The sequence below is a fragment of the Zalophus californianus genome, chromosome 3 (genome assembly GCF_009762305.2).
Source record: "Zalophus californianus isolate mZalCal1 chromosome 3, mZalCal1.pri.v2, whole genome shotgun sequence".
In the NCBI taxonomy this organism is placed as follows: Eukaryota; Metazoa; Chordata; class Mammalia; order Carnivora; family Otariidae; genus Zalophus; species Zalophus californianus.
Window position 1 is genome coordinate 101879066 of NC_045597.1, and position 26760 is coordinate 101905825.

At 35.0% G+C, this 26760-nt stretch overlaps 1 protein-coding gene and 1 pseudogene across 3 annotated transcripts in view; one reads left to right on the top strand and one right to left on the bottom strand.

The window, feature by feature from the left end:
• The window catches only part of RAB3GAP1 (RAB3 GTPase activating protein catalytic subunit 1), a 117446-nt gene that overhangs the window by 70851 nt on the left and 19835 nt on the right, over positions 1-26760 (top strand). For 2 of the 3 annotated variants that reach the window (XM_027589531.2, XM_027589532.2), the window contains exons 10-19: positions 2017-2085; positions 3642-3715; positions 6636-6728; positions 7184-7353; positions 9295-9384; positions 10938-11110; positions 12343-12397; positions 12642-13001; positions 22342-22479; positions 25771-25998. In XM_027589531.2, coding sequence (XP_027445332.1) covers positions 2017-2085; positions 3642-3715; positions 6636-6728; positions 7184-7353; positions 9295-9384; positions 10938-11110; positions 12343-12397; positions 12642-13001; positions 22342-22479; positions 25771-25998 — 1450 coding nt within the window. Of the gene's footprint in view, positions 1-2016; positions 2086-3641; positions 3716-6635; positions 6729-7183; positions 7354-8820; positions 9019-9294; positions 9385-10937; positions 11111-12342; positions 12398-12641; positions 13002-22341; positions 22480-25770; positions 25999-26760 lie in introns of all 3 variants that reach the window. The other variant, XM_027589529.2, reaches the window with a different exon arrangement.
• Positions 5739-6195, bottom strand: LOC113919802 (annotated as a pseudogene).

Here is a 26760-nt window from a genome sequence, read left to right on the forward strand (position 1 = left end):
AGTCATTTTTTTACCTTAAAAATTTGTTTATTATGAAAGTAATAAATTTATGCTAAGTAAGGGAAATTTAGAAAACATAAAAAGAGGCAAAAACCATGTTTGCTAGTCAAGTTTCTTAATTGTAAACTATAGTAGTCAACTGTGACTAATTCAGTCAAAAAATCAACTTACTGAAGAGGTATTTGGTAACACAGAAGTTTAATTGGGACCATTATAGGACCCAGTTCAGAAAATACGTTGAGCCAATGGTGGCTAGTGTCCAGTTATTAACCAAGGTTATACTATATTGTTGTAGATTCTGGCCCTGTTACCACAGTGAATTCTAAAATATAGAGTCCAGACTGGAGTTGCCAGTCAGTTGAGCACCACTGAAGATTAGAGAAAATAAGTAATTGGTTCTTTTGGCTTCTTTGCTCTCCAAACTTAACTCTCCAAGAAGTGGGTTCAAAGTCTTGACAGGAAAAAAAATATTCACTAAATTCATAATCCCATTACTCATCGATGGTCACTGATGACAACTTGGTCTCTGCAAGGCTCTCTAGTTCAGTGATTTGCTAGGAGGATTCACGGCATTTAATTGTGCTCATGGCTATGGTGTATTACATTGAAAGGATGTAATGCAAAAATCAGGAAAGAAAAGGCATATAGGGTGAGGTTCAGAGCCAACCAAGGACCAGCGTCCTTTCCCAGTGTAGTCACTCAGGACACATTTAATTCTCCTAGCAATGGATTGTGACATGTGTGAAAGGCTTTCTTTCACCAGGGAAACTCATTAGAGAACTCAGCACATGGTGTGTTTATCTGAGGCTGGTTACTTAGGCATTTTCTCCATGTACCAGAAGGAAAGCAGGCGTTCAGCATAAACCATACTGTTGAGGCAGTAGGTTAGGCACAGTGAGCCACCCCTATCAAGGAATGATAGGAACCCTGCAAAATCTAAGTTTCCAGATGGCAAGTCAAGGGTGAACCTCACAGGTTATCCTTTTCTAAGTATCAGGCCTGCTACGATAACTCTTCTTCACTTGGTATGTTTGTATATTTTATAAATATATGTCATCCTCTATGTTTTGTGGCTTGCTTTCTTTATTTTACATGCAAACTTTTTGAAACTTAAAATTTATCTATATTAAGAGGTCAGCGAACTATGACCTTGGACCAAATTTGGCCAGTAGCCTGTTTCTGTATCTCTTTTACATTTTTTAGAGTTTTAAAAGAAAAAACCAAGAATATAACAGAGACTATATGGTCCCAAAAGCCTAGAATATTTGCTACGTCGTCGTTTGTAGAAAACGTTTGCTAACCTCTGATCTGTAACATGATTTTTTCAAAATTGAGATATAATTCATGTACCATAAAATTCACTGTATAAAGTATAAAATTCAGTGGTTTTTAGTGTTTCCAAAGTTGTGCTATCATCATCTCTTTCTAATTCCACAACACTTTCATCATCCCAAAAAGAAACCCTTCACCTCTTAGCTGTCATCCCATTGATCTCTCCAGGCCCTCCAGCTCTAGGCAAATACTAATCTACCTTCTTTCCTTATGGATTTGCCTGTTCTAGACATTGCATATGAATTGTGTTACGCTGTATGTGGCCTTTTGTGTCCGACTGCTTTCACTTAGCAAAATGTTTTTGAGGTTCATCTGTATTGTAGCATGGTCAGTATTTCATTGCTTTTTATTGGTGTAGAATATGCCATTATATGGCTAATACCACATTTTATTTATCCATTGATCAGCTGATAGATTTTGGGGTTATTTACACTTTTGGGCTGTTAGATATAGTATGTGTTTTTAATGTCTGCAAGACATTAACTTCATATGGGTGTGCTACCATTTGCTAATAAACTAGTTTCTTGTTTTACTATATTATAGATAGCACCACTTTTAACATACTTGTATGTACATTTCTGGTTATTTACTTAGAATACATTTCTAGAAGTAGAATTGCTGAGTCAGAGGATATACATACAATATTAAAGCTTTTGGATATATTTTATGTTTTGTTTATTTTAGTGAACTCCATTTAGCAACTACATGGCCTCACCTGACGGAAGGTATCATTGTGGATAATGATGTTTATTCGTAAGTATGTTAAGAGTAGTATATTGAGATTGAAACATTTCAGTAGAATAAATTAACTGTCAAGTGGTTAGCAACTTTCCTTTTTCTTTTCTGATTAGGTTGGTTGATTTTTTACTTTTAAAGGTTGCTTTTTAGGCTGATTATGTATTAGAGATGTATTTTAAACTGTTGACCTTGGGGATGTGATCTTTAGTTCAGGGATAATGAACAGTCTCCCTTTTTTTAAGTTTTTATTTTTATTCCAGTTAGTTAACATATAGTCTTATATTAGTTTTAAGTGTACAACGTAGTAATTCCACACTTCCATACATGACCCTGTGCTTATGGCAAGTGCACTCCTTAATTTCTATCACCTATTTAACCCATCCCCCCTACCCTGAACAATCTCAGTCTTACTTTGTTTTAGCAAAGATGTCTTCAAGAGGGATATAGTGCATAATTCTGTTGAACTTTTCTTAGCTAGTTAGAAGTGGTTCATGAAATACTTTGAAGACATGATGGTCATTAGAATGTGTGGGAGTAATATTTGAACATTAAATGTCATAAATAACGAAACTTCCCAGTCATATACTCCTGTGCAATGGAAACAACTCAAAAATTATAGCAAACATTAGGAAGAATGTGGAGAAAGAGGAACACGATTTTAGTATCTCTCATGCATGATGCAGAACAGTGAGAAATAGGACACTTTTTTGTTGTAATTAAAATAAGTGGGTTGTATTTGCTGATGATAAAAGTAACATGAGCTTTCTTAATCATAAAATAAATAGGTTGTATTGTTGATGATAAAGGTAACATGAGCTTTCTTAATCACATAATTTAGATGGCTATAAAGAAGAAAATAAGGACTACATGCAATCCTGTTACTTAAAAAATAGCCAGTTAGCATTTTGGGGTGTATACTTTTTTTTTAAATTGAGATGTAATTGGCATATAACACTATATTAGTTTCACATGTACAACATAATGATTCAGTATTTTTATGGGAGCTTATATTTTTAAAGTTTAAATTTATATATTTGCCTTATTTAGTATGTATCTTTACATATTATATGCCCATAAATAAAGATGTGTTGTTATTTTTAAAATTGCTGCATAATCCATTAAGTGGATGTATAATAATCTATTTAATTGAGAAAACAGGGCACATTTGATCTTGTGCAAATTTTTGTAGTCTCTGTTTTTACTATTAGTGTTATAAAAAACTGATTAAGATCATTTCTTTTTTATTATTTCTAAAATTAACTGTTTTATTAGATTATCAGTGTACATTGCCTGTTCAGAATAATTTTTATATGTGTGTTTTGATTATTCTGTTTTGATTATGGTTTTTCTTTTTTGCTTTTTTGTCTACAAACTTTGATTTCTTAAGATTCTGGTTTTTCTTTTTTTTTTTTTAAACTTAACCAAATGGCCTTATCATCTGAATAACAGTAAGTTTAAGGGAGGCAAAATGGATTGCTTGTCCTTTTATATAATTAATTAGGCTGCATTTTGATAAATTAATGAGTTGTACATTGTCATAATTAGGATCTTTATTTTGTTTTGTATTTTAGTGATTTGGATCCTATTCAGGCTCCCCATTGGTCTGTAAGAGTTCGAAAAGCTGAAAATCCTCAGTGTTTGCTGGGTAAGACATGCTTATGTTCCTTTCCTGAAATTATGTTCCTTCCCCACCAATCTGCCCATCTTCCAGATTAGGAAGACTGAATGTATTCTTTATACTTTATTTCACCTATCAAAAAGGTACATTTTTGTTTTTTTACATTTGTGATCTTCTCGGTTAATACCACTAAAAAAGAAATCTTTGTCAGCAGCGGTGAATCCTAGTAAGTCTTGAATAGCACTAGCAGGATTTCTTTCTTTTTTTTATTTTTTATTTTTTTTTAAAGATTTTATTTATTTATTTATTTGACAGAGAGAGACACAGTGAGAGAGGGAACACAAGCAGGGGGGAGTGGAAGTGGGAGAAGCAGGCTTCCCACCGAGCAGGGAGCCTGATGTGGGGCTCAATCCCAAGGACCCTGGGACCATGACCTGAGCCGTAGGCAGACATTTAACAACTGAGCCACCCAGGCGCCCACAGGATTTCTTTCTTGTCTTTTAGCTTTAAGCAGTCTACATCTCAGAATTCTCACATATTTTCTCATGATCTGAGTTTTATTCTTCTAAGGCTTTTATATCACTCCCTTTTTTTCTTCTTCTGGCAGTTTGCATCTTCCGTTCTTGTTAGTGCAGCACTTTCTGCCTTTTGCCATCCTCTGGACCTGTTGTATGTGAGGGGAAGAACGAGCCCTTCCGTAGAGTTGTACCACATCTGCAAACCTATTTTCTGGTAGAGGGAAAGAGGTGTAAAGGATCAAGTGAAATATCATAAATAGAAATACTTGAAAAAATGTTAATTTGCCTTTGGGATAATATTATTGTATCCCATGTCTGGCATTTCTTTCTTTTATCATTTTTGTAGATGTATCTCTTTCATGAAGTCTTCTGAACCCGTCTCCTCCTCAATGTGTGTTTCCATCTTTTTCTCTCATTTAGTACGTATGAAGATATTTCTGTTTTTATATAAACCACCTTTCTTCCATATAACCTGATATATTACCATTCAGCTAATGGAGTTACTAAATATTTATTGATGATAGTAATGATGCATTTCTCTAAAATATTATTTTCTTGGGTTCTTTAAAATTCATCACATGCTATTCATTAAATGCTAATTAGCACTTGCCATTTTTGCTAGCTACATAATGGTGAATACAAAGATGTAGAAGGTAAAATTCCTGCCATTGGTGAATTTGTCTTGGGGTATTAGGGAGACAGTGGAGGGTTGGTATTAAGAGTTTTAGAATCAGTTAGACCGTATTCTAAATCCTAGGTCTGCCAGTTTGAACAAGTTTCATTAATTTCTTCAAGTCTCAGTAAAATAGAGACAACAGTATATGCATAGAGTTATTGAGAGGATCAAATAAGATTATGTGTGTGTTCGTGTATCACATTTAATACACGGCCTTTTGTATAGTAAATGCTCAATAAATAGTTCCTCTTGTTAAATCATTGGATTATTAAATTATTAAATTTATCTCTTAAATTGTTTCCTAGTTCCTTATTGTTTCTCATCCACTGACTTCTGCGATAATTGTAGAGGACCTTAGAATTTAAAGTATTCTCATTTTAAGTTATTGTTCCATGATCCCACCTTACTCTTTGACTTTATGTGTTTATATGTGGGGATTAAAGGATTATGTAGTCATATATAATTAACTAGAGTCATATGGTTTATATGATTGAATTATAGGATTTTCTTACTTTTCTGAAGAAGTCCAGAAAGTGTTCTAGATTTATTCAGAACTAGTTGATGAATTCTAAAACTTAGATATACTTGTGATCTTGTATTGTCTAGTAGTTTTAGTACTGATGATTCCTGTTAAACTTTAATTTCTTTGTACAAATGTCTCATTGCAGGTCTTCAGAAACTATCAAACCTTTTCCCCTTATAATAATGACAGGAAGTGTACCATTAATAATGCAGCTGAAGCTAAAATAACTTTATGCTACATGATTTCTTAATCCTCTAGAAACGTATCTTCAGGGTTTTTGTTTGTTTTTGTTTTTGTGGTGAAAAAAATTAGATTTAGCCAGCTGGACTCAGTTTAGATGATCCCAGTTTTGTTGGCAACATCCAAAGCATCATAGGAGCCAGTCAGACAAATGCCTTCTCTCCATCAGGCTTGATCAAGGTATTGACCTTGGCCACATCAATGTCTTAGAGCTCCTTCACAGCCTGTTTGATATGGTGCGTGTTGGCCTTGACATCCACAATGAACACAAGTGTGTTGTTGTCTTTATGGCTGACTCAGTAGTCAGGGGGAACTTGGTGATGGCACAGTGATCAAGCTTGTTTCTCCTGGGGGTGCTCTTCTGAGGATATTTGGGCTGTCTTCAGAGACACAGTGTCTTGGATCATCGGAATGTAGGCCATGTGTGGATCTTCTTTTTTTTTTTGTGACTGTGGACGCCTTTCAGCACTGCTTTCATGGCCTTCAAAGCTTTTGCTTCATCTTCGTCTTTGGGAGGGGCAGGGGCTTCCTTCTTGGCCTTTGGCACCATCTTCATGAAAAGACCAGAAGTTCTTTTTAATTTTAATTTTTTTTTAATGGACCCAGAATTCTAGAAGGGTGGCAGTTAAGGTGGCACTATGTGCATATAGTAATATTCTTGTTACTTCCACAATTCATTGAGAACAGATAATTATTTGTCTTCTCCAGGCACATAGTAAGTGATTAATATTACTAGGTACAGTTACTTTTCCTTTCATTCTAGAAGGGATTCTAAGGAAAAGCTTTTTCAATATCTTGTGACATGGAGAAGGGAAGAACAAGGCTATCTTTGAAACAGGATTAGTTTTTGTCTTGGTTGGAAAAACTGTGAATGGTTTCTTTTTCTACCAAATCTTACTTACAGCTTTTGTGAAAAGACATGTACTTTAATTTGTAGGGCTGATTTCTTTTAGTTAAGTGTCAAAAATGAGTAACATTTTTTCTATGCAGGTGATTTTGTCACTGAATTCTTTAAAATTTGCCGTCGAAAGGAGTCAACTGATGAAATTCTTGGACGATCCACATTTGAGGAAGAAGGGAGAGGTGACCTATTTCTTTTTTTTAAGTTACTTTCAGACATCTAACCCTTTCTCTTTGGCATTTTTCTAGTAACTTTTCATCTATTTTCACATTTGAATTAAGTTGGAAAAACAAGTTTTGATGGACTAGAGTGCTACCATTTCTCTACGGGCTTTACCCTGAGCTTAAAAATTAAGGACATTTAATAAGTTCTTTCTACCAAAACTGTAAGATATTTTGAAAAGCAGGGTTTTAGAGGTTTTTTTAAGACTTCTGGAGAGAAATAATTTGTGTTACACCTTTGTCATTATGGACGCATATAAAGCTGAATATGTGTCTTAAAATTTTGTAATTCTGAGACCATATAATAACCAGTGAAAATAGTGACTAAAATGTTTTATATAATCAACAGTTTATTCATCACTTTAACTTGCTAAGGTTGGTGATATAATTTCTGTTCGTTTCTATTCTTTTTATAGAAATTGCTGATATAACTCATGCTTTGTCAAAGTTGACAGAGCCAGCACCGGTTCCAATTCATAAATTATCAGTTTCCAATATGGTACACAGTGCAAAGAAGAAAATACGAAAACACAGAGGTGTAGAAGAGTCACCACTGAATAATGATGTCCTCAATACTATTCTCTTGGTAACTGAATGTATCTTTCTGTGTCTGTAGTATACTCATTTATTCGTTATCAACCAGTCCCTTCTATGCGGCAAGCACTGGATTGGGAATATAAAATGAGTAAAACAAAGTCTCCACATTCAGAGAATTCCAACTAGTTTAATGGGAAGAAGGAAGGTAAACTGTAGTTACAGTACGATGTTGCATGGGAGAAGTCTGGCGGTTTGGCTGTGAGAACATAGCAGAGGATGTGTCTGTCTCTGTCTGGGCAGTGGGAGTCAGGGAAGGTGTCATAAAGAAGGGCACTTGAGTTGCATCTTAAAGAGAAGGTTTTAGAAACAGATGAACAGTCCTGAAACACTGGGCTTCATCTTGTTTAATATTTTAAGCAGAGGGTCAACATCAGAATTGGATTTTTGAAAGCTTCCTTTCACAAAAGTCAGGGAAAGCTTTAAAGTAAGTACTAGAAAGAGCTAAGGTGTCTCCTCGGTGTAGAGTGGTGGAACAGGCCCAGCCTGGGAACCACACACACCAGGGTTAATCCTGACTTTACTATATCATTTTGAGGAGGTATTTAATTTCAGTTTACTCATCTATAAATGAGGCTAATGAAACCCTATTAGATTGTTTGAAGGATGAAAGGACCATCTCTTACACTGCCTGGCATATAATAGGCCTCTGGTAAAATGATAGCTGTTCTTACTATAATTGTAGGTATAATCATATTTCTGGCAATTTGTGCATTAAGACAATCTTGGGAACAACCTTTGAGGAGTGCAATGAAAAGAATATTGGATGTGGAAACTTGATGTTAATCTCATCCCAGCATTAATCTGAATAAAACTCTTAACCATATTTTCAGCTTGTGTATCTGTAAGAAGTGGGCAGTAATATTTACCTTACACAGTGGTTTTAGATTAGGATATTGTTTGCAAATGTACCTAGTAGTGGGGGTTGGTACAGAGTATTTCCTCGAAATTTGAGAAAGTCTCCTGAGCATGTTCTGTAATATGTGGCATAGTATGCATAGTAAAAGGAATCAAAAGTCAGCAGTACAGCAGACACTTGGGAAGAACAGTGATAAAAGGACTGAAAATATTTGGCCTGAAAAAATTCAGGCCAAATGCAGGGCCTGACCCTGAGATCAAGACCTGGGCTGAGATCAGGAGTCAGATGCTTAACTGACTGAGCCCCCCAGTGGCCCTGGGAAAGGCTCCTTCTTAACAGTATATCCTTAGAGATTTTATTCTAGTTACCATATGCACTGAATTTTTTTTTTTTTACCATTCCTACACACATGTAAACAGAAACCACGTGGAAAGAGATGAACTGGTCATTACAGGTTTAGACAGCTTCCGACTTTCTAGGGGTATCTTGTAAAGTTATCATCTTAAATATCATATTCTTAATACTTCATATATGAAAACCTGTGGACTGTATATCTTCATAGAGCCTCATGAATATGTGCGTATTTAAATTTTTTCTTAGGTTTTGTCTAATACTTTTTTGGTATTAGATGATATAGATATAACTCATGCTTTGTCAAAGTTGACAGAGCCAGCACCGGTTCCAGTTCATAAATTACCAGTTTCCAATATGGTACACAGTGCAAAGAAGAAAATACGAAAACACAGAGGTGTAGAAGAGTCACCACTGAATAATGATGTCCTCAATACTATTCTCTTGGTAACTGAATGTATCTTTAGTTGTTTAGTCTACACAACCAGGTGGTTTTAAGAAAAATCTCTGATTTCTAAAATTGGCTTGTCACTGAAACTGTATTTTTAAAGAAAAGCAGAAAATGTTTGATATAATGTAGAACCCCACTGGCCAGTACAATAAGCACATTTCCATTGTTTTAATAGCAAAACCATAAAAAAATAAAGTAGTGTTTATATGAGTTATGAATATCAACAAAGGAAATTTGGTTGAAATGTGGTTATTTTTATTTTTCTCCCTAAGTTCTTATTCCCTGATGCTGCTTCTGAGAAACCATTAGATGGAAGTTCTTCCACAGACAACAATAATCCTGTATCAGAGAGTGAAGGTTATGTAAGTTGGAGTTTAATATTAAAATATTTAAAATGCATTGAATTTCTAAGGGGTTGCTATATTGCTAGTTTAGTAGCATAAGGATCTTTTTATTTTTTAATTTTATTTTAAAAATATTTATTTGAGAGAGAGAGAGAGCGGGCTCACACTCATGTGACCAGGGTGGGGGCGCGGGGGGCAGAGGGAGAGGGAGAGAGAATCCTCAAGCAGACTCCCTGCTGAGCACGGAGCCTGAGTCAGAGCTCCATCCCAGGGTCCTGAAGTCATGACCTGAGTGGAAATCAAGAGTTGGCCACTTTGGGGCACCTGGGTGGCTCGGTTGGTTAAGTATCTGCCTTTGGCTCAGGTCATGATCCCAGAGTCCTGGGATCGAGCCCCACATTGGGCTCCCTGCTCAGCGGGGAGCCTGCTTCACCCTCTGCCTCTGTCCCTTCCCCCTGCTCGTACTCTCTTTCTCTCTCTCTCTCTAAAAAAAAAAAGAAAAAAAGAGTTGGCCACTTTACCGACTCAGCCACCCCAGGCGCCCCAAGGATCTTTTTAATTTTAAAAATCACCTTAGGAAAGCTTGAGTAGAGATCATGGCCTCCATTCAGATTATGATACATTGGCCATACATATGTATTCTGGGTAGCAAGAACTTTTCTGGAAACAGTAAAAAAATAAGTATATTGTACATGATTGTAGGATTTCCCTCATTTTAGACTTTTTATAAAATTATCAAATTGATGTTTTGCCATTGATTCTTCTCTGTATTTCAAAACCAAACAGTGAGTGGAACACTTTAATGAAGTAAAATGTGTAAAATGAAGCAAAATTTTCATGTGTTCCTTATCGAGGTCTTTAATAAGTTGAGAAATGAGATGTTTAAATGACAGGCATAGAGATAAACTATTTTCAGTAGTTATTTTTGGGAAGTAGATTTCATGAAATGAGGAAAAGCAGAGGCTTCGTATTTTCGGTTTATACAGTTCTGATTTTATGTTTCTGATTTTGATAATAAATCTATACTCATTTGTAATTAAAACATTTTTAAGGGGCTTTTGGGTGGCTCAGTTGGTTAAGTGCCTGCCGTTGGCTCAGGTCATGATCCTGGGGTTCTGGGATGGAGCCCCACATCCAGCTCCCTGCTTAGCGGGGAGTCTGCTTCTCCCTCTCCTTCTGCCCCGCCGCCCCGCATCCATGTTCATGCATACACACGCTCTGTCTCGTGTTCTCTCTCTCAAATAAATAAATACAATCTTCAAAAAAAAAAAAATAAAAGATTTTTAAAACAACATATTTGGAATACATCTTGAAGATTCCACAGAGGAAATTGAAAGTTGTGACTTAGCTTTTCTAAACTGTAGCATCAGTCTTTCGATCCTTGCAGAAATTTTGAAAACATGGGACTGCCTAAGAACAATTTAGGCAGTAATGTACTAAGTATTTGATAAAAGGTAGTTTGGTAGGATAGGTTAATTTTAGTATTAAAATCTCTCCCCACACAGTTTTTGATTATACCTGCAAATATGTTGTTAACAAGTTTTGTTTTGTTTCTATTTTGTTAAATTTAGAATCTCTACAATCAGTTCAAATCTGCACCATCTGACAGTTTAACATACAAATTGGCTTTGTGTCTTTGTATGATCAATTTCTACCATGGAGGATTAAAAGGAGTGGCACATCTCTGGCAGGAATTTGTTCTTGAAATGCGTTTCAGATGGGAAAACAACTTTCTGATTCCAGGGTAAGAATTTCAATTTTCGTTTGTATATGTAGGTTTTTTGTTTGTTAGCATAATTAGTCTTTTGGCCCATTAATTCTCTTCTAGGAAATCTGCCCTAAGAAAGTGGTAAGAAACTGGACATGATTTATACTCAAAGGTGTTCATTGTAGCAAATTTATAATAGGGGAAAAAAGGTGAAGCAACCTCAGTACCAAACATAAAAGAATGGTGTAAATCATGATACATGTCTACAATGGAAAGTTATGGATCTATTACAAGTTTTTTTTTTTTTCAAGAATCTCTAATAACATAGAAAATGATCGTAGTATTTGTAGTAAAGTAGAATATAGTGTTTTGTATACTAAGTGCTCTCAGTTTTGCTGATCTATATTTATAGAAATATAATTGGGAAGAAATAAAGCCAAATGTTAACAGTAGTTTTTCCCAGGTGTGCAATTATATTTTTATTTTGTCCTTTATACATTTGTGTATTTTCTAAGTCTTCTGTAGTGAATATAAATTATTATAGTTGAAGAGAAAACATTCTTAGAGTTCATAAGTTCAGGTACTCACTATTACCTGTAATTTTTTTGTGGAATTTATGTTGACATTTCACTTAATAAAGTAGAAGAATTTAGTTACCATATATTTCAATATTGCATAGGTTACTGCTCATCTACATATACTAAGGCAGAATTGTGATATGAGTAGTATAAATTGGTGATTGAGCCAAAAATATTTACTTCTATTTCATTTGCCAGTCTCTGCTTAGCTGGATTATCTCTTGGCTGATTCTTGGGAACCTAAGTGGTTTAGAACTAGAGGCAGATTAGGCTCCTCTTGGCAAAAGAGAAGTGGAAATCAATGTTTTTTTTATATTGAGAATCCACTATAATAATTGAGAACTGAATATGTAACTAACCTGTTCTGTGTGGTGTGAAATACTGTATGGTAGCTACTCCCTGGGATAGATTTAGAGAAATTTTTCATTTTAAGTTTCTATTAACTTGAGAACTATTACTAGTTTGCTGCTATGCTTTGAAAAATATATTTGCTGTTGGTGGACTAGGAGGATAAAATAAATTGTGATTTTTTTTTTTTTTAGTCTTTATTTGCTCCATCTCAGTTATCTTACCTGTTGAAATCTAGTTTTGATTTCTTATCAAATGGTTAAAATTTATGGTAGCATAAGAAATTTGTGTACCTGAAGCCATTTTACTAAAACTAACTTTTCCCACTGCTTTATTTGATAGATTAGCCAGTGGACCCCCAGATCTAAGATGTTGTTTACTACATCAGAAACTACAGGTAAAGATTTCCCAATGACAGTATCTAAATATGGTCTTAATTTAATTGGAGTTTATTCTAATACTAAATGTAATAACGGATTATAGGCTATTCTCATTGTGCTGCTGTAGGTTACTTGTAGTCACTGTTATTCACAACAGGGTCCAGGGAATGGGTGGAGAAGGCAAATTAAATATTGAAGAAATGGATAGATTTTTATTTTACTGTAACTAACATATATAAATATTATTTCTGTTTTCTTAAGATGTTAAATTGTTGTATTGAAAGAAAGAAGGCCCGTGATGAGGGGAGAAAGACAAATACTTCAGATATGTATCCAGGGGATGCTGGAAGAGCTGGAGACCAGCTGGGGCCAGATAATCTAAAAGATATGGATAAGGAAAAGGGAGACGTAGGAAAATCTTGGGATTCTTGGAGTGACAGTGAAGAAGAATTTTTTGAATGCCTAAGTGATACTGAAGAACTCAAGGGAAACGGACAAGAGAGTAGCAAGAAAGGAGGACCTAAGGAGATGACAAGCTTAAAACCAGAGGGACGACTGTATCAGCATGGAAAACTCACACTGCTACATAATGGAGAACCTCTCTACATTCCAGTGACCCAGGTAGGATACGGACTGGTTCTTTAAGCTTTATTTATTTTTATTTTGTTGTTTATATCTTCATCCTAGTAGGAAATGATTGCTTTGGGTAGGAGTAATTCTTTAAACAATCTGTGTTCAAAGATCTAAGATTTCAAATCTAAATAAACTTTTGGGGCTTTCAGGTATTATCATTTCTGAAATTGAGAAATATTTTGAAGTTAGGGAAATAAGTAGTCCATCATGGTTAAGGTGATCTGTTATTTCTTAAAATGAGTGGTGAGTATATGGGTGTTTAAGAAACAAAATCCAAAAATGGAGAAAGAACAAAAGTAAAATTCCTTGAATTTATATGATTAGTTTTGTCTATTCAAAAATACAGTTCAAAGCCACTTTACACCAGTAGGAAGTAGAACAGCAACAACTCAACACCTAAGGAAGAACAATAGTTTTGTTGGGTTGTTTTTGCATAAGTATGTGAATACATTTTATTGTGAAAAACTCAATCTAGAAAAAATAAAAACCACTACCCACTAGTTTAACTCACATCTCTAGAAGTAGCCACTGTTACTGGTTTGGGTTATCATTTCTTATACCTGTTCCTATATATTGATGTACATGTATGTGTATACATAAGATACATAGTTTAGTGGACTTTTTGGTTTTAGTTTTTGTCTTTTTAAGATTTTAATTATTTATTTTAGAGAGAGAGAGTGGTGGGGAGGGGCAGAGGAAGAGGGAGAGGGAGAAAGCAGACTCTCAGCACTCAGCTCAATCTTACGACCCTGAGATCACGACCGAACTGAAACCAAGAGTTGGAAGCTCAACTGACTGTGCCACCCAGGCACCCCTTTTTTGTTTGTTTTTAAATGTATGCATTGGTGTACAACTTTTTGTTTAACCTAGTATGTCTTTTTTTTTTTTTTTTTTTTTAAAGATTTTATTTATTTGACAGAGCGGGAGCAGGAACACAAGCAGGGGGAGTAGGAGGGGTAGAAGCAGGCTTCCCGTGGAGCAGGGGGCCCGATGTGGGGCTCGATCCCAGGTCATGACCTGAGCCGAAGGCAGACGCTTAACGACTGAGTCACCCAGGCACCCTTTAACCTAGCATGTCTTGGAGATCTTTCCATGACATTACATGTAGGTCTACTTTATTCCTTTTTAATTGCTGTGTAATATTCCATGGCAGAGAGGAGACAGTTTATTTAACCATTCCCCTTTTAATGTACAGTATATGTTATTTGCTAATTTTTGCTATAATAGTGCTACAGTGCAAATTCTTGCAGTTTTTCACATACTGTGTTCACATTTGAATTTTTTTTTAAGATTTTATTTATTTGAGAGAGGGAGAGCACAGAGGAGTGATAGGAGAGCAGACTCCCTGCTGAGCAGAGAGTCTGATGTGGGGCTCCATCCCAGGACTCTGGGATGATGACCTATGCCAAAGGCAAATGCTTAATCAACTGAGCCACCCAGGTGCCCCCACGTTTGAATGTTTCTTAAGGAAGAAAATAAATGGATTTGCTAGATAAGCAGATACACAGATTACAAAATGGCTGTTCAAAAAGGCTGTACCTTATAAAAAAAATTAAAAAAAAAAAAGGCTGTACCTTTTTTATACTCTGGTCACTGGTGCATATATAGGAATAAGGGAATACTATTCTCTCTCTCTCTTTTTTTTTTTATTCTTTACTCAACTTCCCTTTCTCAATTCCTTCCTGGCACAAATCTGTATTGAGGGCCTAATATATGCCAACCACTGTTCTAGAACTTGGGGATTTAGCAGTAAAGTAGACAGTAAGGTTCTTGTACTCATGGAACTTATATTCATATTTTATTTTTTTTATAAACAACATTACCAGTCATATAAATTTTTACGAATATGATGGACAAAAGTAGTATCTCACTGTTTTAGATTGTTTTCCCTGATTTTTGATGAAATTAAGCATCATTTAGTATGTTTATTGGCCATCTTTTCCTTTGACTTGCCTGTCATTTTTCCTTTAGGTTGTTGACCTCTTCTTATTGATTTATATTTGTCCTTCATATTTTAGATATAGATCCTTTGTTATATATATTGTGCATGTTTTCTCCTGTCATTTAAAAGACATTTGCTTATTCATTGGTTTATAAACTATATATAAAGTGCACAAATCTTAAGTATACTACTTGGTGAGTTTTTTCATTTTTAAAAACTCAGGTAGCTACCATCCAGATCCCGAGGTATGGAAAATTCCCATCATCCTAGAAAAGTACTGATCAATAGAACTTTCTGTGAAAATAGAAATGGACATATTCTATCTCTCCTGTCTAGTACTATAGCCATTACCCATTTGTGGCCATTGAGTGCTTGAAGTGTGGTAATGCAACCGAGAAACTGATTTTTTTTTAATTTTAGTAAATTTATTTCAAATAGCAAAGTGTATTGGATAACATAGCCCAGTACTCCCCTCCAGGTAAGTTTTTTCCTGACTTTATCACCACAGGTTAATTTTGTCAGTTTCTGAATCTCATAAATGGAATTATGTTCTGCTTACTCTTTTGTGTATAAATACAATCATACATTTCCTGCTCTTGCGTTGAGCTTTTTTATTTTTTTATTTTTATTTATTTTTTTTAAAGATTTTATTTATTTGAGAGAAAGAATGAGAGAGAGAGAGCACATGAGAGGGGGGAGGTTCAGAGGGAGAAGCAGACTCCCTGCCGAGCAGGGAGCCCGATGCGGGACTCGATCCCGGGACTCCAGGATCATGACCTGAGCCGAAGGCAGTCGCTTAACCAACTGAGCCACCCAGGCGCCCGCGTTGAGCTTTTTTAAACTACCATGTGTGAGATTCATCCATGTTGTTACATGAATCATTTGTGTGTGTGTTTTATTACTTTGTAGTATTCTGTTAGTGAACATGCCACAATTTGCTCATCCATTCACCTGCTGATGGAATTTGAGTTGTTTATGGTTTGAGCTATTACAAATACATGAACATTCTTTTAAGTGTCTTTTGGTGAATATAGGCACTCATTTTCTTTTGGATAAATTTCTAAGAGTAGAATTGTTTTTGCCACATGGTAGAAATATGTTTTTGCTTAGTAGATATTGCCAAATGGTCTCCCAGAGTGGTTGAATAGTTTATATTCCCTCCAACAATATATAACAATTGGGGTTTATGCCACATAATCCCTAACATTTGGTGTGTCACCACTTCCAGGTTTGATGATTTGCTAGGAGGACTCACAGGACTCAGCATATAGTCGTGCTTATAGCAATACTTTATTAAAGTAAAAGGATACAAAGCAAAATCAGGAATAGGAAATGGCCCATGGGACAAAGTTTGGAGGATACCAGACACAGGCTTCCAAGAGTCCTCTTCTAGTGTGGCCATACAGGATATGCCTAATTCTCACTCCAGCAATGAATTGTGATCACTTGTGAAATGTTGTCTACCAGAGGGACTTTTTAGAGGGTCTAGTGCTCAGGGTTTTTACTGGGGGGCTGGTCATATTGGCGCCCTCTGCCTAGCACATACCATAATTCCAGATTCCTAGAAGGAAAGCAGGTGTTCAGCATAAACCATATCGTTTGCACAAATAATTTAGGCACAGTGTGCCATTTTTTATCAGTTCTGAGTACGGTGGAGATCCTGTCAAAATCCAAGTTTCTAGATGCCAGCAAAGGGTCAACTTTGCAAACAGGCCTTTCAGAGGATAGCAGTCTGAAGTCCGCTATGTTGAGTCTTCTCTGTGTGCTTGATTATTTCAGTTATTTAAATTTGTGGCTTTTGGGTGGGTATGTAGTAGTATCTCATGTTTTTACATTTCCTTGGTGAGTAATGCAACTGAACACATTTTCATATATTGTATTTTATATATTGTCCATTTGGTTACCTTCTTGGTGACGTACCTATTCAGAGCCTTTGCCTGTTTTAAAAAGTTAGTTTTTTTTTTTCTTACTGCTTTGCAGGTTTCTTCATATATTCTGGATATGAGTTTTCAGTCAGTTATATGTATTATAGATAATTTCTCTAATCTATAGCTGTCTATTCACCTTCTTAATGATGCCTTTTGTTGAATAGGCATTCTTAACTTTAATAAAGTCTGAGCAATCAGTGTTTTTCTTATGTGGATAGTGCTTTGTCTCCCTTTTAAGAAATCTTTTTCTGCCCCAGTGTAGTCTCTTATGTTTTCTTCTGGAAGCTTCATTGTTTTACCTATTGCATTTATGTATGTGACCCACCTCAAATTGACTGTGTTTGGTATGAGGAAAAGGTTGTCTTTTCTTTGTAAGGATATATAATTATGTTCCAACACCATTATTCAGAAGAACTGCTTTTTCCCACAGAATGGCAGTGGTGTCTTTGTGTTGTAAATCATATGATCGAATGAGTGTTCATCTATTTCTAGACTATTTATTCTATCCATTAGTCTCTTTGTCTATCCTTGTACCAATAAGATACTATATTACTCCAACTTACAGTCTTTCTGTCTTGTAGTATAAATCTTCTTACTTTGTTCTTCAAGATTATCTTGGCTGTTCATTGCATTTTTATGTAAATTTTAGAATTAGCTTGTCATTTTCCACATGTAAAATAATCCTGCTGGGTTTTTAATCCATATTGCATTGAATTTATAAATTAATTTAAGGAGAATTGACATCTTAACAATTTTGAGTCCCATGACCGTGAAATACCTTTCATTTTATTTAAGGTTTCTTTTACTTTCCCTTACCAGTGTTTTATAGTTTTCAGTGTAGAGGTTTTGCATATCTTTTATTAGATTTAATTCATAGTTTTCGTAATTTCTTAAATGTTATAAATGGCATTTTTAAAAATTCCATTGAAATTTTTTTTTCCCTGATACATAGAGACAGTTGATTTTTTTTATATGGACTTTGGATCTAGCAATCTTAGTATATTCACTTATTATTTCTAGCAGTTTGTAGATTATTTGGAGTTTTCTGTATACACAGTCATGTTATCTGTTAATACAATTTGAATTTTGATTTTCTAACCTTTATACTTTTTAATTCTTTTTCATACTTTATTGTACTGGACCACCAGTACAGTGTTGATTAGCGTATGGATACCTGCTCTTGCTCTCAACTTCAGGGGGAAAGCATATAATGATCATTGAGCGTATCTGATGTTGATTATCATTTATCATATTAAGGAAATTCTCTTTTATTCCTGGTTTTTGAGAGTTTTTATTATGAACAGGTGTTATATTTTATCAAATGCTTTTCTGCATATTGAGGTTATCATTAAGCTAATTGTGAATTTTAAGTGAAATAGCACATGATGAGTGAATACGGTGTCTAGTCCACAATAAGCACTCAGTGTTTAGCTATTATTCTTATGAGGACTTTTTCTTATAAGATGTAAGTGGCTAGTATTGCTTCTCAAGATGCAAGGATTTACTTAAAAGTTTGTAAGCAGTTTTTATATTTTGAAATGGGTTGATTAATTTTAATATTTATACAGTTAGATATTGGGATGTTTGCTTGATAATTTTAAGCATGGATTCTGTTCCATGCTTATACTGTTTCTTTGGCAGGTGGCTATTATTTACAAGGTTGGTTTTTTTGTTTGACAGGCCTTAATGCTTTTTGTTCATTATATCCTTTTAAAAGTAAATTATATTTTTTAGGTATTTCATTATTAAATTTTAGGTTTAGGACAGAATATTCTAATACTAAAAACTGAGTGTATAGTTAATCTAATTTTGTCTTGGAGCATGCAGTTGGCATTGAGGTCTTGTGGTATAGACCTTGGTTTTGGAATCTACCAGAGCTAGATTTATATTCTGGCACTACCACTTATTAACAGTATTGCTAGTACAAGCTGTGTTTTCTTTCTGAGCCTTGTTTTGCTCTCTAATAAAAATAATAGGTTGGTTTGCATTTTTTAGAATTTTGTGTAAATTTTATTCATTTTTATTTTTGTGTGTGTAGGAATTCTTTGAGCATAATTATTTTGAGATTCATACATACTGTTGTGTGTATCAATAGTTCATTCATTTTTATTGCTAGTACTAGTGTTCCATTGTATGGATATACCACAGTTTGTCCATTCATTTTTTTGATGAACATTCCAAAAATGATCATAAGGAAACTTTAAGGAGTGATGGATATATTCGTTATCTCGATTTTGGTGATTGTTTCATGGATGTATACTCATCAGATGTAGCCTTTAAATTATTATATGTCGATTATACTTCACAAAAGCGGTTAAAAAAGTTAAATGGTTCTATGATCAGTGATTGACAGGAAGAAAAGGAAAGTATTTCTGTTCTAACATATCTCCAGTTTGAAAACCCTATCTATTTATTTGCTTAATAATCAAATATTAAATCCTTTAAAAGCCAAGAATAGTTTGTATTACTCTCGGTTGTTAAGAATTAAACCATATATGTTTAAAAGCATTTGGCATGTAAGTATCCAGCAAAGGTTAATTTATTACATCTTTTCCCTTTCCAAATTTTAATTAACAGTATTCCTTATTTTTAATGAGCTAGTTACATTATGTTGTCTTGGTTTGATTGGGATAATGAAGAGTCCAAAAAAGTTATTCTGGAAGCTCAAGCGTTATTTCTTTTCAAAAGGCTATATACCCCCCTCATTCATTTTAGATGCTTCATTTTCTACATTCAGATTTATTATATAAATCTGGAATAATTTAAACTTATTTTTTCTCAACATGCATCCTATGTATTTAAAAATTCATTTTTATATCTTACATTTAGGCAAATCAGGGCAGATTTTTAGTCTATTTTACTTTCTTAAAAGTTAATCTCGCTTGAATTATAATCATTGTATATGTACTTACATAAAATGGTTGGAATTCAAAATGATCTCAGTTGAAACACTTAAAATTTCACACTTTAGAAGTTAGCTTAAAATGTGCCATTAATCAATTGCCCACTTCACACACAGAAAAATAAGACTTTATATAGATCCTTGCTTCATAAGAATTCAAGCACACTTTAATATTTCTTTCACGTAGACTTGTTCAACCTAAAATTTATGGCTAGGAAAAGTTTAAAGACTTTACCTAATATTCTAGAGCCAGGACTAGAAGAGAAACCTGTGGAGAAATCTCTTGGAGCAAGAGTCCTTAACTGGTGGATTGAACCAAACTAGTAGTTCTCAAAGTCAGCATCAGATAGATGTCCGAGATTCTGCCTTCAGTTTGACACTTGGTAGTTTTGCCACTTGATTTTGGGTAGGTCACTTATCTCTGTACCTCAGTCTGATCAGTTGTAAAATGCTCTGACCTCCTCTCAGTGATCACATGAGATAATGTATATGAGGAAGCTTTGAGCATATTTAGAAGTAGTAGATATGAAAGTGTATGGTCCTTGGGCTACTTGCTGCTTCTCTTCCTCTTAATCATGTTCTTCTTTACTTACAACTGGCCTGAGATTTCCAGGTGGGAGGGTTATCAGTATCTTTTCAACATCTTGTTCCTTTCTTGCCATCCTGAGATTTCAGGGCTGTAGGACAATGAAAAGTAGCTCCTTCCTAATGAAAAGACTGAAGGCTTCTGCTCTTGAGTACTGCTTCATTGGGGGTTCATATAATTTTTTTAATTTGTGGTATGTTGATATCAGTGGGAGGTTATAATTAAAACCTAACTATTTTGTCTCTAATTGCTAGCATTTATTATGTGCCAGGATTTTTTCTTCACAAGAAAGAGTCACAGAAAGCTTGAGTGATTATCCAAGGTCATAGAGCTGGGATTCAAACATAGGCACGTTTTTTCTAGAGCCCAAGCTCTTAACCACTGTGTCATATTGCCTTACCTGTTACTATTCAACCCTGAGTATCGGTGTGAGACTTTAAAAGTGATGCATGTTCATTGTACAGAAAAGAAAACAAAAATTCATAATTCCATAATCCACAGATAATCACTGTTAGAGCGGTTTCTTTCCATTTTTCCTATATCAAACAATTTTCCTATTATTGTACATTGAGATTCTTTCCAATTCTCACACTATTCTAAGTAATGCTATAGTGCTATTTCTAGAAGTGGATTATTGGGTCAGAGGGCATGATCATTAATGCCATGTATTGATTCCCAGATTGTCTTCTAGAAAAGCTTATACATTATGTTCTCTTCAGCAGTATGTGAAAGTGCCTCATTTAGGTTTGTTTCAAAAATGAGGATGATAGAAGAAAAGTTATTTTCTTTTGTTTGTTGCTCTGTGTTTTGAATGCCATAGCTTTATCGTGTTCCTACTTTATTTTTGACAGATATTTGTGAAAATTATTTATCTTATGGCAGTGGTTCTCAACTGGGGAGTGATTTTTGCCCCCCAGGGATATTTGGTAATGTCTGGAAACACGTTTGATTATCATGAGGTGGAGTGGTGCTATTGGCATCTAATAGGCCATAGATCATGCTAAACATCCTACAATGCATAAGACAGGTCCACCACAAAGAATTATCCAGTCTAAATGTCAGTAGTGCTGAGGCTATAAAACCTGCTTTAAAGTAAGCTGTTGAAATCTAGAAGGAATGTATTTATTGGCAAGATACTCTAAAAAATTATTTCTCTTGTGCTTTATCTTATTATCTAGTAATAGAAAAGTCCATGGGTTTTTTTGGCTTTAAGAATGAAGCAGGCGAGCTTTGTTTGGTTAGTCTCTGGATTGTTGAGTGCTTCGTATTTCAGATATAAAATCTAATGGAATCAATTCTTAGAGAACTTTCCTAAGACCCTTTGAACAGCTTGGAATGTTCATAATGATTCTGTAGTTGTGCCTTCCTTTAGATTTGCCTTAGCTTCTTTTTTATTTGGGGTTACCATTAGAATTCTATAATGTCCTTGATTCTCAAAACAAAAATCCAAAGACTTCTTATGGGAATCAGTAATTAGAATATCTTTGGAACCTAAACTCAAAGCAGCTTTTCCAACATAAAACTTAGTTATTTGTGGTCTTTTAGTTGGGATTCAATTAATTTGCCTTTATTTTAATTTTCATATTTATCATTTTTTTCTCTTATGAGTTACAATAAAAACCTGGTTGTAACTAACGATGGCATATATAAACATATCATTAGGACTTCACTTGTTATCATTAAGAGGCAGGAAAATGTTCGGTGCACCCAAATTCCTCTGTCTTTTATTAATCCTTGTCAAGGCAAACCTGATAATCTTATTTGTTGTGGGGGGGTCCTGAAAGTCATATTTATTATTAATTTGTTAATTTTTTATGTAGGTTCCAAAAAATTTGTGAATTTCTCTAAATTTTTTTAAATACAGATCTTATGACTGCTAGAGCTGATATAATTGTCTTTATTGTGTTTCTATAGTTCTGCTTTTTCTAAAAAAAAGCTGTTCATGAGCTTTGTCCTTTTGTGCTTCACAGGAACCAGCGCCTATGACAGAAGATCTGCTAGAAGAGCAGTCGGAGGTTCTAGCTAAATTAGGTACATCAGCAGAAGGGGCTCACCTCCGAGCACGCATGCAGAGTGCCTGTCTGCTTTCAGATATGGAATCTTTTAAGGTGGGTCACACTGTCAGAGCTTGGGAGTCTATTTTGAGCTATTCTGGGATAAAGCTGTGAAAGTCACTCTCTAAAGTGGTGTGAAGGCCTGAATGTCTTTTTTATTAAACGTTTTGATTTCTTAGTAGTTACAACAACCTACATTTATCTCCTAAACGTCGTAGCCAGACTTGCTTCTTAAATTTAAAAAAAGAACAATCTTTGAACAGTAGTCGAAAGTTGAGAATTGAATCATTTCTTTATGTGCTTTGGGATGTTTTTCTCCTTTGTGTGTGTTCAGCCAATTTAATGCATGGCTTAGGAAACCCTTAGGATTTAACATAGGCTGCTTCATTCAACAAACTTTTTGATTGCCTACTTTATGACTTGTACTGTGATTAGATAAGTAGGAAATACAATGTTTATCCTCAGTTATAGTCTATTAAGGTTGTGGAGGGAGATATGTAAATAATTAGGTGATGCCTTCACTTATGAAGGCAATGTCAAAAAGGTGACTGACTTTGCTGAGTGGGTCATGGAGGGTTTCTCAGAAGAGTCACCATTTAGGATGAGTAGGCATTTGCTACCTGGAGAAGAATATTTTAAGCTTAGATATAGGCTTATATTAGAACATAGAAGATTCAGAGAATGGTGACATTTAGCTTATTAGCTTAAAAACCCAGGGATGAAGAAAGGTCTTTTGTTTTTGAATTACTTATTTTTGAAAGCCGAGGTGAAGCCATGTGCATTAAAAACAACAACAACAGCAACAAAACAACCAAGTGGGTAGTCTGGTGGGCCATAGGCCTTTCTTTTGCCTCCTGCTGATACTCTGAACTGTCTCCCATGCCCAGATTTTCCTCCTTGACCTGCTGCTACCTGTGATGGCCTCCATCTCCTCATTTCATAGCCTCCAGTCAGTCCTGCTTTCATGCTGTATGCCAGCCCGAGATTGATTTTTTTTTCAATATAAATACCCTATGAAAACCTATGTTACTTTTATCTTCCCTGTTAGCAGATTTTAGTGACAGTAAAAGGGAATGCTTTTATTCTCTATGTATTTACCCCATCTTTACAAAAAAAAAAAATATTCAGGTAACCTCTTGAGAGGTATGTGTTTTTCTTAGAGACTAAAAAGGTACGGAAAATCTGTGCATTTTATTCTGCCATGAGACAAGAAAGAAAGACATAATTGTTTTAAGACAAATAGTTGGTATAGTGAGAAGACAGTTGACTCTCAGGACATGTGTTAAATCAAAAAGGTAGAAAAGGGTGTATGTGCATAGTAGGACTGTGCAGCAGCTATTTTTGTACCTGACTTCTAGCTGCCTTCATAGTATCTGTCCTTAACCTGCTACAGCTTCCTTGCAGAGGCATTTACCAGATGAAATCCCAAATTGGAACTGTAAAAGTTGTCCTTATAGAAGAAACATATTGGCTCCTCACGGGAAGGTTCCTTATAATTCCAACACTGTACCTCAGCAAGATTGGGTTCAGTAGACTGTTGTAGACTAACTTGAGTACCTACAAATCTCTTAAAACATGGTTTCAATAAAAAGATTGTATTTTAGATAGCCAACTTACACATCTGTCTCTATGTGGGAATCAGTTAATATATTTAAGGAAACGGAGTCATTCTAAAATAGACATGGTTGCCTTTACCTTTTTATATAGGGGTGACTGGGTATTAGGGGCCCTTAGGAGAATCTGCAGAGCTTTGGATGAATGGTGATACGTACTTGAGGTACCTACACCTCTCAATAGGACAGGGCCTATTCTCAAGCATGTCCTTGGAGTACATACCTTAACAGTAGAAAGAAAGATAAGCCATAGCTGAAGTGAGGCATGACTCTCTCCTGGTAGCTGTATGTTCAGCCTGGTACAGTAAGGCCAGGCAGACGAAGAATTTTTGTGTTAAAAGTTGTTGTGTTTTTTTTTATTTAACTTCTGTAGTGCAGGAGTTCAGTATTATTTTCTTTAAGTTCGTTCTCTTTTCTCAAGGTCTATCTCTAGTTCCTAAGATATTTTTGTGTAGGTGTGGTGTTGCCTGATTAATAACCAGATCTTTGTACATGAATCCTGAGTCATGCAGCAGACTTGATCCACTGCACTTCACAGCATTTTTTTGTTGCTATGATGCCATAGCCCTTAGAAGTTGATGTTGGCAACTCTCAGTAAAGGACCTTCCTCTGAGTCCTCATCCCTCACAATACCAATTGATGGGTATTGTGAAGCTGAGAGACAGTGAACTCAATGAGGAGAAATGGGCAGTTTTGCTCTTTACATTTAAGACTGACTATTCTTATCATGTCTATTTTCATTTTGGTTAGAGGTTAATTTAATTTAAAAAGGAAGAAAATGATTTGCTTATTAGCACTTTCTTGTTAATGTTTATATCACTTAACTGTTTCAGGAAAATAAAATAGTACTCTTGGCAGGAAGTATATGTTGTGGTAGAGAATTTAACCAAAAAGGTATGTGTTTAATGTGTGCACACATATCCTTTGAGATAGTGTGTGTGTGTGTGTGTGTATGTGTGTGTGTGTGTATCCATCTTTAGTACTCTACTGATACATCACTGGACACTTGCAAAGACGACCTCCATGCCTTACCCTGTAAAGCCTCTCCTTTTCTCCAGGCTTGACTGTAGAATTACTTAAAGCATTTTAGCATGCATCATCATTAATTCTACAGACTTGCCTACTAAATAAAAGTTTAATTAGTTGGTTTCAGAAACCTGAGAAGCAATAGTTTGAATTCTAGTTCCTTAACAGGACAAAAGCAGTTTATGTGATGGTAATTTGTTATATAAAGCACAAGAATTTGATGACTGAGTAGAACATTTCTGAGGTTAGCTGATAATTATTGCAGTACCAGTAGTGATTTATTGAAGGAAAAAACGGTAGAACTTTTCTGTTATTGTGTTATTATTCTGATCGCATGGTATATTATTTAATTACTTGACTTGAGCTTATTTGATACTTTTCCAAGTATTGAGTAGTTACTATATTATAATTTTAAACTAACTTATGTAACTTAACAATACACTTAAGAGAATTATTTTCACTTCACATCAACTTTTTATTTCTAAATTCATCAAATGTTTTCTTTTTCTATAAAATGGGGACAGCAAAAGAAAATGCTTTTAGTACTTGAACATCTGACCTGTTTTAAAGGTGATACCCAGACTCGTGTCACATATCAGATTTTGTAAAGATTAGATAAGCTTTTTGTGAAAGTATGAATTTGTAAACAGTTTTATCATTACCTGTTGATTTTTGATTCTGCTGAATTTTTTTTGCCTTATTTTAGGCAGCTAATCCAGGTTGTTTTCTGGAAGATTTTGTGAGGTGGTATTCACCCCGGGATTATATTGAAGAGGAGGTCATTGACGAAAAGGGCAACATGGTTCTGAAAGGAGAACTGAGTGCCCGAATGAAGATTCCAAGCAATATGTGGGTAGAAGCCTGGGAAACAGCTAAGCCAATTCCTGCTAGAAGGCAAAGGAGACTTTTTGATGATACACGGGAAGCAGAAAAGGTAACTGAGGTTTCAGTATCTAATACTAGAAAGCTAACAATTGTTCTAACATTTTAAAAATTCACTATAATAGATGTGATATTCTGGACATAATTGAGAAGCAAAGCATTGTAATTTAATGGGCCTTTTATATATCTGCTATTCACACTTAAGATTTTAGAACTAGTTGCAAATAGGCCGGAGAATAAGACATGTATATTTTTATAGAATGCTTACCATTGAACTGTCTTATAGCATATGTCAAAAGCCTTAAAGATGGTCACATCCTTTGACCTAGCAGTTCATATCAAAAACCTTATTAAGGAAATAATAAATACAGAAATACTAATGTACAAGAATGATGTTCAACAAAGTTTTCTAGTGACAAGGTAGATACAACAAAAGTTTCCAGAAATAAGGCTTGGTTCAATAAATATGGTATAATCATTTGGTGGACTGCTTTGTAATTATTAAAAAAACATTTAGAGTTCTGGAGAATAGTGACAGCCACCTGATAACAAATTGTCCTACACACTCTCCCATTCAGCTCCCCCAAAACTCCATGAAATTAGTAAGGAAATAAATCTATGCTTTCAGCATTACTAAGATACAGAGACTATAATGACCTTTGAATTAACTTTAAGTAGAGAAATAAGCCAAATTTCAATGGAGTTCCTAGTGCTGTAAGCCTGTATATAGAGAGTGGGGGCAGGGAGTCTTAAAAAGAAGAGCTGAGGGATATAGAAGACTTAGATGGAGCACAGAGTCACCCCCAGCATGAGA